Raw genomic sequence first — 12616 nt, forward strand, 5'->3', positions numbered from 1 at the left:
CACTTCATTTGTTTGATATTGACCTGCACCAATTAAAACTTCACTTTCTGTCCCTCACCAACCTGCTAACTTGTGAAGTCTACATTTCATTCCCAGAATCAGATTATCACTGACTTACATATATGATGTGATTTTTTTTGTGACAGTAGTGTAAAAACATAAAATTACTATAAATTACAAAAATAAGCAGTGCGAAATAGGAAAATCCTTGCAGTGTTCATGAAATTGTAGATCATTCAGAATTCTGATGGTGAAGGTGTTTGTGAGTGTAGTTCTTCAGACTCCTCTACCTCCTCCCTGATGGTGGTAGTACACTAAGAGGGTATGTACTCAATGGTGAGGGTCTTTTAGTGATGGATGCCACCTTCTTGAGGCACAGCCTCTTATAGGTGTACCCAATGGAAGGGCAGTTCTGCCTGTGCTGTTGCAGCCTCTTGCGATCTCATGCATTGGAGCATCCATACCAAGCTGTGATGCAACCAGTCAGAAAGCTCTCAACCAGACATCTAAAGAAATTTGCTGACATACCCAACCTTCTCAAACTCCTCATGAAGTACTAATGTGCCTTCTTCAATACTATTTACCTCAGAGAAGCCCGAGATATACAAACATGTTAAGATCCACGGGCAGAGACTCTGAAACAATGACCAATAACAACTTTTGCAACTTAAAATGTAGGGCCAAGTCTGTTCCAAAGCTATTGCACTTGTAATTTCCACTGAATCACTTGCCCTTGGCTTTAGAACATGCTTTCTTTCTGTCTCAGAGCTCAGCTCAGCTAGAGGAAGATTGTGGCAAATGATCAGCACTCCTTGTGGAGTAGTGACATGGAAGTGAATACTCTCTCTCTTCAGGATTGAATGCATTCTATGTTACATCTATGTGACGAGTAACCATGCTGAGAATCAAACTCCTAAATCAACATAAGTCATCTGCCAGTCAGCTGTTGTTTAAGGCAGTCCATTTTAAGTCGTTTGTACATAGATTCTTTAACTGGTCTTGCCAGACCTTCCTTTCTGTACCTGCCCATCTTGTTCTCATTGGCTTCCGATGTAGGAACCACTTGGTTTTTTGACCTTCTGCTTTGCAGATAAAGCTTGAGATCCATGAATTTCTTTTGTTCTTGTGTTGGGCAGATATAAGAGACCCAGTTACTGGCTAACTTTCTTTTACAAGTAATCGCTTTATTTTACTTTGTGAATGTCCTCAACCTATGCGAGATTTGTCAGTAAATGATTAGCCATCCAGCACAATCTGTGAACATATATTGTTTCACTGTCCTGTGACTAACCTCAGAACAGTTAAGAAGGGCTAAGAAATGTGATTTATTGTGAATGATATGATCTTCTCCAAGTAGAGAAATGAAACAAGGATATAAATTTTGAACTTGTCAATGAACAGAGCTGGATGCTTTTGTGTTGCTGCAATGTGATCTCTCCTGGCAGGCCAAGGCTGTTTATGAAGCAAAATATACAGTAGAATAATCCCTTTGAAACTAAGGATCCTGCAAAATCAGCTGCGATCTGTCACTAAGATGCTGGTAATGCTCAGATTTTACTGCTGTAAAGAAGAAAAATATTGTTTGTTTATGATGACTATTGGTAAATAAATTGACCAGGAAAAACTGATAATTGTAGAAACTGGTGCCTTGTAAAGTAGAACCATAATTTAATCAATAAACTGAATGCTTGACTGTACCTATTAACACTGAAACCAAATTAGTGATTTTCCAAAACAGAATGAAAATAAAGAACCAATTTAAGTAATATAACTGCGTGCTTTAATTGTATACACAGTAAAGCAATATATAATACAATAGTAAGGCATATATTGTGTGGAATTTGATATGTGGTGATTATGCAGGAAAATATACTTTACAAAACAATTAGTATGTGTATTGGAGATGTTAACGTAATGTATAATGCAATATATTATGATGACATTTGAATAACAAACAATACTGGTTAAAATGACATAACATGCCATAGTGATATTTATGCACCAAGTTATACTGATTACTTCCATAGTCAAATACATTCAGGTCATACAAAGTGAACTCAAATGCTTCATGGTATTTTTAAGTAATTCATATTTTGCATCCTTTTTTTCTGACTCACCCCAAAAACTAATATTCTATTTAATGAAATCACAACTGAGAACGCAGTTGCTGCAAGCAAATACCTATTTTAGCAGCAACATCTGTAGTAAACTAACCTTTAATTTGTACCTTATTTAAATGGATTAGAAAACGGATGACACCTTAAAAAAGTTGGTTCGAGGGTGCATTAGAAAGATAATGTTAACTCCAAACAGCCACAAACAAAAAACTTACTGCCCAATTGTGGAGAGGCATTATAAATAATTCCAAAGATCCATTGGTAAATTTTATGCATCTAAGTTATAAATTTAAGGATTATTGTTCCAAATGTCAATTAAAACTGTGGAAAAATTTAGCCAAAACAAAACAATGAGGTAGAATTAATGAGAGTTAAAGACTGTTTTTTTAAGATAAAGATATCCAATGCCAAATAAATAAGTTCTCTCTAATATATGGTGATTATAACCGAATGATGGAGATTTTCTGGGCAATGCAGCAATACATTCCTGGCATTTCATTAGAAAAATGGAGATGTCAGATAAAGAGTTTTGGTTCTGCTATGTGCTACAATATTATCACTTACTAAGAAGAAAAATAAAGATCAACACTGATTGTGATTTTTTTTCTTATTTGATTACAGCTGAAATGAAGCAAAGACAAATGCGTTACCTCTTACCATTTCAAAATTGTCTTGTTCTGGGGAAGGGGGTTTATAAACAATAAAATTATGTGTTATTCGTTAGAAAGCACCCTTTTAGTGAACAATCTTCATAATTGTTACAAATTTAACAATCCGAAACACGTTCCATACAAAGAAATGGCAAGGTATGTAGCTACCAAGATTTTATGTTTTCATTCATTTTTTGTACAATTGCATAGAACTGTAAAACCTGCCATTGTTAACAAAACAATAACAGACTTAGGAAACTACTGAAATCTACAGTATATTACCACTACCTTTCACAAAAAAATAGATGTTTTCTTTTTTTAAACTTGTAAACCTGTACGGTCCAATCCATTTATATTTTGTATGAACATATAAAAACCATGCTTGACATCTGAAGCCAAAATTGTGATAAAGCACATCTGGTTACTCTGCTGCCTCATCGTCTGTCATGACCGTCACCAAGGTTTCCATTGCGCGGCCAAGATCGTCCACCATATGGAAGAGGCTGCCTACATTGTTACCTGCAGAGGGTTAACAAAAAAAAAAATCAGAGAAGATTACCAGGGTCATCGGTTATCACCCCTGGAAGACAGGAGGACAAAGTTGAGGAGACTATGGTTTTGCAGCGCCAGCAAGAAAGCAGATGAGTGCCAATTATATAAATATGCAATAAATCGTGATTCTTTTACAAAAGGGTCAACTCATGCGATGACTGATAATAATTAGTTCAACCAATAGCCTTCAGTTTTGTTAAATGAGCATGGACAAAGCAACATTTAATTTCACAACATTCAGACTTTCACAACTTGATATATTGTCGAAGATCCATTCTTAGAGTGACCTGTAAGGGATAACACCATGAGTTGAAAACTTTTAATCTATTAAGGTATTAAATAAAACACATTAACTCAAAGACTACTTCAGACATGGCTCAACTTTTAGTGAAATATTATAATTCGACCGCTCAAAAATCAAAGTTGAGCAAAATGGATTCAAACACAAGCTTTGACAGAGCAGTTCGGATAGCCACTCTAATTCTCTTTCATTATAATTAAGGAGCACTTATGAGTGTTGTGATGGTCACTGAAAGTTCAAGCACAGGCCAGCATTCATCTGAACTGAGTGGTTTGCCAGTCCACATTGAGAATCAAACATGTTTGTGGCTGGGCTGTCTGTCACACACAAGCAAACAAGCTGTGGGTTGCAAACATCTTTCCACTGAAAACTTCAGTGAACCTTTTGAGGTTTTATAAATGACTTGGTCACTATTACTGACTCTGGCCTATTTTCCCAGATTTATTTAAGTACTTGAATTTAAGTTCCTCAACTGCCAGGATAATTTCAAACTTGTATCTTTGGAAGTCACCAGTTCAGCAACTTAATCATTAGGTAAACCCTGTTTCTAGCCTAGGAACTCCAGACCATGAAACCCCAAGTTCAATTCCCTGAGCTTATGCCATTCATGTTGAAATGTCACCACTGAAGTCACACAGGGCATTAGTGACAATGAACCAGGACAGAAAATATTTTCTGGGGTTCCTATTACCCAGTAATCTTGCTCGCTCTCCAGTGCAGGAGAATGTAGTTGTGCCAGGTGCATTTAGTTATAACTGCTAACTCAAAGCAATTTCCGCTTCGGCAAATGAAACACATTTGATGTTGAAGTAACTGGTGTTGTCAAATAAACCATTCATTGCCTCATTCCACATGATGATCATGGCAAGCCCAGTGCTGCTCCGAATTGTGAAGGCAACAATCACAGCAAAATGACAATGAAATGCCATAAAAATAAATGCCAGCAAACCTGAAAATCTTTGCAACACACCAATTTTACCAGCTACTTCAACTGCTGATGCACCTGTTTTAATTAACTTTATCTTCAACATTAAACACTGCCTTTGTATTCCATCTAATTGTTGTAAACCTACCTGAAGTAAATGTTAAAGGACAATTGTTAACACTGAAACCAGGACAATCAGGGAATTCCTGCTGTAAAGCATGCTACTAAAAATACTTTACACTCACACCCACTTTTCTCTTTATATAACAGAATAATTTCAGACTTTATAGAATAAAAATTGTTCAACAAATGGATTATTTTTTCAAGTAACTTTTTAACAGTAAAAAGGTTTCCCATTTAGAAGAGTAATTGATTAGCTTGCATCTGGTGAATTTAACCAATACAAATATGATTTTAAATATCCAATATCAATTGGGTATTTTGCTGATATTGGATATTCTCTACCGCAAACAAGAAACATGCAGTAGAAAATAAAACTCACTGAATGCAGATAATTATGGCAGCATCACTTGAAAACTTAGACTGAAGGAAAGATTCTCATCATAATATAATTGTTTTCCCGCAGTTTGAATTATGATTTGTCAGTGGAAGTTGAAATATCAGATAAATTATTCCAAACAGTTCACTGTGACTTTACAGACTCAAAGAAAATGTTACATGGTGGAATCACATTTTGAGAATTTATCTGATTAGGTTTAGTATTTATGGTTAAGATGAAGGCACGATAACTTTTGAGCAAACCTCCGACAGTTTCAAAGCACAGATCAGATGGACATCCTTTCAGTCCACACTTCTATATTAATGACTCATTTTTAAATTTTCTTTGGATAAACTTTTCAGTATCTCTGATAAACAGTGAGTGCAAATGGTCTTCCGCAGAAGGAAGCATATTGAGAGGCTTATTGATACTTATTTTATTCAAAGCTGCCTCAAAATTTATTAAATAATTTACTGGGAACTTGTCCCAGATGAATGTGCCCTCATTTACCCTTGCTTTTCAGGCATTATTAACCGTAGGCTTTTTTCCTCACTGCAGCAGGTAATGTAATGCCAAATACTCTGGCGACCCGCTGCTTTTATGTAGGTTATAAACCTGCAACCTAAGGCATTTGCCAGTTCTCTAAGCCTGGAAAGCTGATGGTTAGTGAAGGCCATTTTTCTTTGCTGGCATTTACAATCTTTATTTAATTTAAAGCCACTTTGTCCTGTAAAAATTAAACAGATTCTGATAATTCACTTTGCTTGCAATATTTACAGGGTCGGAAGAGAAAAAAACATCTTGATAAGCAAAGGTAGCAAGCAATTTTCAGTTCATTAGATGTTAACTGGCATGTGAGGTAATCTACGTTATGGTATAAAGTAGTAAATGTTTGGCTGGGTGATGCCTAACAACTGGGAAATACAAGTGTGGGATCTGCAGTTCTGACATTCAATTATGACAAATGAATGTCTTTCCCAATATCTGAGGCAGGATATACACATCCTCCCAGGAGTTAATTTTGCTTACTGTTGATCACACCCCAAATGAATTTAAAACACATGAACAATACAAGCTCCATATAATCACAAAACCTGAGGCATCATTGAAATACGATTATTTATACTACACGAGTATAAAAAAGCAAGCACGTTAAGGCAACCACTGATAACTTGCTCTCATTCAGGAAGCATTTTTAAAAGCTGAATTGCTGCATCAATGGGCTAACAGCACAGACCAACGCTTATTAATAGTGAAAACACGCAGCGAGTGTGAAATGCACATCAAAATATATCTGCTGCGGATGCCGGTAACAAATGGAAGAAGCAAACATGCCCAAGCCGCACTGCTATGGCAGTGAGTTTGTCTCACCAACCTCTTTCATTTTCTTTCCAGGGGCATCCCTCCCTTTAGGTGATGGGTAGATGAAAGGAAAGGAGAAAAGAAGAAACAACACTGATGAATGTTGACACAGAGTTAAACATTTTCATGCAAACAACTGGGTATGAAAATGAAGACACACAGTTTGAACCAGTCTCAGGTTGAGTATCTGTAAGTGAGAAAAATACTCTGAACTCCATTTCCTGTATAAAGTCATTGTTTTTAACTGAATTGCATGGGGTCAACCATTCCCCAGGACTTGCAGATAAGACCATGAGACTTAGGAACAGAATTAGGCCATTCGGCCCATTGAGTCTGCTCTGCCATTCAATTGTGGCTGATTTATTATCCCTCTCAACCCCATTCATCTGCCATCTCCCATAATCTTTGACACCCTTACTAATCAAGAACCTATCAAACTCGACTTTAAGTACACAAGATGTACCCCCAGGCTACTGTGGGAGGCCAGGAAGAAGATTGCTGAGCCTCTGGCAATGATCTTTGCATCATCAATGGGGACAGGAGATGTTTTGGAGGATTGGAGGGTTGTGGATGTTTTTCCTTTATTCAAGAAAGGGAGTAGAGAGAGCCCAGGAAATTATAGACCAGTGAGTTTTACTTCAGTGGCTGGTAAGTTGATGGAGAAGATCCTGAGAGGCAGGACTTACGAACATTTGAAGAGGCATAATATGATTAGGAATAGTCAGCATGGCTTTGTCAAGGGCAGGTCATGCCTTACGAGCCTGATTGAATTTTTGGAGGATGTGCCTAAACACATTGATGAAGGAAGAGCAGTAGATGTAGTGTATATGGATTTCAGCAAGGCATTTGATAAGGTACTCCATGCATGGCTTATTGAGAAAGTAAGGAGGCATGGGATCCAAGGGAACATTGCATTGTGGATCCAGAACTGGCTTGCCCACAGAAGGCAAAGAGTGGTTGTAGACGGGTCATATTCTGCATGGAGGTCGGTCACCAGTGGAGTGCCTCAGGGATCTGTTCTGGGACCCTTACTCTTTGTGATTTTTATAAATGACTTGGATGAGGAAGTGGAGGGATGGGTTAGTAAGTTTGCTGATGACACAAAGGTTGGAGGTGTTGTGGATAGTGTGGAGGGCTGTCAGTGGTTACAGCAGGACATTGATAGGATGCAAAACTGGGCTGAGAAGTGGCAGATGGAGTTCAACCCAGGAAGTGTGAAGTGGTTCATTTTGGTAGGTCAAATATGATGGCACAATATAGTATTAATGGTCAGACTCTTGTCAGTGTGGAGGATCAGAGGGATCTTGGGGTCCGAGTCCATAGGACGCCCAAAGCAGCTGTGCAGGTCGACTCTGCGGTTAAGAAGGCATATGTTGTATTGGCCTTCAAACAGGGGGGAATTGAATTTAGGAGCCAAGAGGTAATGTTGCAGCTATATAGGAGCCTGGTCAGACCCCACTTGGAGTACTGTGCTCAGTTCTGGTCGCCTCACTAAAGGAAGGATGTGGAAGCCATAGAAAGGATGCAGAGGAGATTTACAAGGATGTTGCTTGAATTAGGAGCATGCCTTTTGAGAATAGATTGAATGAACTCAGCCTTTTCTCCTTGGAGCGACGGAGGATGAGAGGTGACCTGATAAGAGGTGTACAAGATGCTGAGAGGCATTGATTGTGTGGATGGTCAAAGGCTTTTTCCCCAGGGCTGAAATGGCTGCCACAAGAGGATACAGGCTTAAGGTGCTGGGGAGTAGGTACAGAGGAGATGTCAGGGGTAAGTTTTTTTACTCAGAGTGTTGAGTGTGTGGAATGGGCAGCCGACAACGGTGGTGGAGGCGGATATGATTGGGTCTTTTAAGAGGCTTTTAGATAGGTACATGGAGCTTAGTAAAATAGAGGGCTAAAGGTAAGCCTAGCAATTTCTAAGGTATGGACATGTTCAGCACAACTTTGTGGGCCGAAGGGCCTATATTGTGCTGTAAGTTTTCTATGTTTCTATACCCTATGACTTGGCTTCCACAGATTCACCAACATTTGACTAAAGAAGTCCCTCATTTCTTTTCTAAAGTGATGTCCTTGTATTTCGAGGCTGTCCACTCTGGTGTTACGACTCCCCCACTACTGGAAACATTCTCTCTCTATCGAGGCCTTTCATTGTTTGTGAATTGAGTATCTCAGCTGGAAGATAGTGTTTCTCAATATCTTAAACCCACATTGGCACTGCAGTCGGATGCTGGCATGCAGAATGACAGAGACCTACTCAGCCTTAGACTACGTCCACACTAGACCGGAGAATTTTGAAAATGCTAGTTTCGCATAAAAACGATAGGCATCCACACCAAGTGTTTTAGAAAATACCTCCGTCCACATTAAAACGGGTATTTGGGCGAATCTCCTACTGGACATGCGCAGGACACATCTACAGAAAACAAGTGACATGGTTGTTGTCGAATCTCACCGTGAAAATGCTCGTTTGTGCAGTTACAGACTGGAAAAACTTAAAAGGAAATTGCCAAACGACGGACAGCTGTTGGCTCTCGCGCAGGAGGACTTGAAACTAAAAAAAATACTGGAGCGTATGGAGGCAACCGACAGGGAGTTCATGGACAATACGACCTGGCTGACGACGAACATTAAAATACTGACTAACTCTGTTGCATTAATAAAGCACCTTGTTAAATGTATAAAACGTGTCTGCATCAGTGTTATCTTGTATCTCCATACAATGTTACATTAGGCTGTTACACATCTATTGTCAGAGAAGTACTTGCATAAATAGGTAAACCACCTTCATACGAGCAAGGACAGAAAACAGGGCAAAGTGAGTATACTTATTTATTCAGTAAGTTATGAGTCAAAGTATTTGGTAAGTCCATTTCTAACTCTTCTGGCTTCAGTCTCGTTGCTGTCTCGTTCTGAAATTGTTAGGTTGTGTGCGGGGGGGGGGGGGGGGGTGCGTTTAAGAAAACAATGAAATGCCGTGCTGCTGCCACCATCTGTTCTGGCACGTCATGACAGTGTTTCTAGAAATCTCCGGTTACCCCGTCCACACTACTCTGCCCAATCGGCGTTTTCAAATTTACACACTCCGGGGGGCATTTTAGAAAAGCTTTCTTTTCAGGGGAGGAAAACGCCGTTTCAGTGTGGACGGATGGTCAAAACGAAGAGAAAAGGCTTCGGTTACAGATTTATGCAGTTTAGTGTGGACGTAGCCTTATTTTCTCACAAAGATATCAATTAACACTTAAGATCTTTGCTACCTCATACAGTAATCACAACATCCCATTTTACAAGTTCTTTCTTTCCCAGCAATTGGAACCACTAGGCATAAACACTTCTGCATTTCAATGGAGAGACACTTTTATGAATTGGTAGTACAAAGCTAGCCCCCGTATCATTTTACTACCCACCAAGAGTCATAGTTAAATGTTTGCATTTGTGTTAAAATCTACAATGGGAAAAGCTGTTCAACTTGTCTCTGTTGATGACAATAGTTACATCAAAGCTCACAGTTTAAGATGTTCATATGTTGCTGCACCCAAGTTTATCATTTATGCAAAACTCATTAACTTGATCTTAGATACTGTTCATATGGTACATCCTTTTCTTTAGGATCAACCATTTCATTAATATTATGAAGTCCAGAAAAAATAACATACATGTTATTTTGCGAAACATTTTGGCATATACTCATCATTATTAAGGCTGGCTATCTAAATTTCATGATAATAACCTAATTTGAAAGACATCTTCTTGAGTAAATAGTGGCAACAATCATAGAAACATAGAAAATAGGTACAGGAGTAGGCCATTCGGCCCTTCGAGCCTGCACCGCCATTCAGTATGATCATGGCTGATCATCCAACTCAGAACCCTAATCAGTTGTTCTTGATTGCTGATAAATACTTATTTACTTCACAAGTAAATACTACAAACTCAAGATATAATAGCAAAACTTATGCAGCAAATGTCAGAGGATTGAATCTCACATGTCTATAAATTTGACAAAACAACATTTCGTCCCACTATGGCCCCAAATTTTAATTGTTACATGATTGTAATAATAACCAATTGTTTCATCTGCAAAATGAGAAAAACACAGGTGATCTCTATGGTTGCATGACTCAATACATCTTCAACTCATAGATAAAATATTAATGATTAGCTTGTGTTCTTTGGTTACTGATTTCAGATTCAAATAACCTCATACTCAGGAAGTGGACTGTAATAACAGAAAGTAAAATTATTTGAAAATAATTCCCCATTTGGTACATACCACATACTGTACATCACCAATCTCTGCAAATGATCTCATTGTAGTAATCCAGTAAGGGATACACGTAAATGATTTCAATTTCCCAACCTAAGTCCGTACTAATAGGACTGGGCATGAATCGGTTGGCATTGGATGTATTTTTTCCGCAGAACAGAAAAGAACATGTACTTCTGGAATATTGACAATTCATCATTCTTCAGAAAATTCATGGCAATCAATGAACAACGTGGTTAAAACACTTTTTAAACCAAATCTCTTTCCAGTGGCAAGAGGTGGTGCAGGAACATAACTCAATTCTGTTGACATAACAATCACAACCCTGCGTTTTTAGTTTAGCTGAACTTTAGTTGAAGACTGCTTGTCAGGCAAGTACCCTGCCAATGGTCAAGCCTGCTGTTGATGTAGGCATAATCTGTGTCAGCAATTTACCATGATTAATCAGAAGATTAACTTCTATCTATCCTTTTTGTATATATATTTTTTATTAAATTTTTAAGAGAATTACATTTAATAGAATAATAAAGTAATGAAAATTAATATTAGCCCTCCCCCCTCCTCTTAACATCCCTGTCTAAAAAAAAAGAAAAAAGAAAAAAAAGAAAGAATTGCCTGGATATTGGAGGATCCCCACATGCACCATGGAGTTCAAAATACCTTTAGTATATATCTTTATTTTTTTCCCCAAATAACTAATAATTTTATCTTCAAAGGACCTATATATTTAATCCTATCTTTTGTAGATAGGGGTGCCAAATTTTCAAAAATATATCATATTTATTTTTTAAATTGTAAGTAATTTTTTCAAGTGGAATGCAGCTATATATTTCATTATTCCAACGGTCTATAGAAGTATGAATCTGATTTCAAGTAATTGCAATAGCTTTTTTGGCTACTGCCAATGCAATTTTTATAAATTTTTTCTGATATTTCTTCAATTCAGATTTCGGTATTATCCCTTCAATATTGCCTAATATCTATCCTTTAGTAATTGATTTGCACATTATCAATGCTCCCTAGTGCCAAATTTCTAATCTCTACTGCTTTGTTTTTTACGTGTGAAATGTTCTGCTCATTTCAGTCAATTAACAGGTACTTTTTCCCTCTTTACCTTCAACTTTATTTCTACATCATTCTTGATAACTCCCACCTCAATTTAACAACTGAGTTTATTAAATCTAACTACCAGTTTTAAAGCTATTAATATTCTTCTTCAGACAAATGAAGTTGTCTGGAGGAATAAGAGTGGACTGGTCTGAAGTTAAAGAGGAATAGATAAGAGTGGACAGCCAGCACCTCTTTCCCAGGGCTCCACTGCTCTATACAAGAGGACATGGCTTTTAGGTAAGGGGTGGGAAGCTCAAGGGGGATATTAGAGGAAGGTTTTTTTTACTCAGAGAGTGGTTGTTGCGTGGAATGCACTGCCTGAGTCAGTGGTGGAGGCAGATACACGAGTGAAATTTAAGACTAGACAGGTATTTGGAGGAATTTAAGGTGGGGGGTTATATGGGAGGCAGGGTTTGAGGGTCGGCACAGCATTGTGGGCTGAAGGGCCTGTACTGTGCTGTACTATTCTATGTTCTATTACAAAGTTGTACTTCCCATTGCCATTCATGAGAAGAATACCTGTGTGTTGGGAAAGGAAATTGGATGTTGTTCACTTTCATCAAAAAAGAACCATTAAAATACATCAAACCGAAACCCAACATGTTCCTCTGTGAAATGATTTTAGTTTGATGAAAGACTACACAATAAATGTCTTGCAGAAAATATTCTATTGCCCTCAAGCCAAGTCAGTCACCACTACACAAATCATTTGTAGGGAAGTAGACGGCAATGTGGTGTCAGCTCTTTTGCATGGATTTAACAGCTATCCTAATTCATTCCACAACACAAAAGCCTGAGCGAACAACAGATTATCTTTCTGAGGAAGCAGGACTG

At 38.0% G+C, this 12616-nt stretch overlaps 1 protein-coding gene across 14 annotated transcripts in view; it reads right to left on the bottom strand.

Annotated features, from left to right (window-relative positions):
* Nucleotides 1–1757: 1757 nt before the first annotated feature.
* The window catches only part of dmd (dystrophin), a 1932045-nt gene continuing 1921186 nt past the window's right edge, over nt 1758–12616 (bottom strand). For 10 of the 14 annotated variants that reach the window (XM_073045659.1, XM_073045653.1, XM_073045656.1 and 7 more), the window contains one exon: nt 1758–3286. In XM_073045659.1, coding sequence (XP_072901760.1) covers nt 3189–3286 — 98 coding nt within the window. In that variant the 3' untranslated portion in view covers nt 1758–3188. Of the gene's footprint in view, nt 3287–6419; nt 6452–12616 lie in introns of all 14 variants that reach the window. The other 4 variants (XM_073045667.1, XM_073045657.1, XM_073045664.1 and 1 more) reach the window with 1 other exon arrangement.

The sequence above is a fragment of the Hemitrygon akajei genome, chromosome 5, assembly GCF_048418815.1.
Source record: "Hemitrygon akajei chromosome 5, sHemAka1.3, whole genome shotgun sequence".
Taxonomy (NCBI): Eukaryota; Metazoa; Chordata; class Chondrichthyes; order Myliobatiformes; family Dasyatidae; genus Hemitrygon; species Hemitrygon akajei.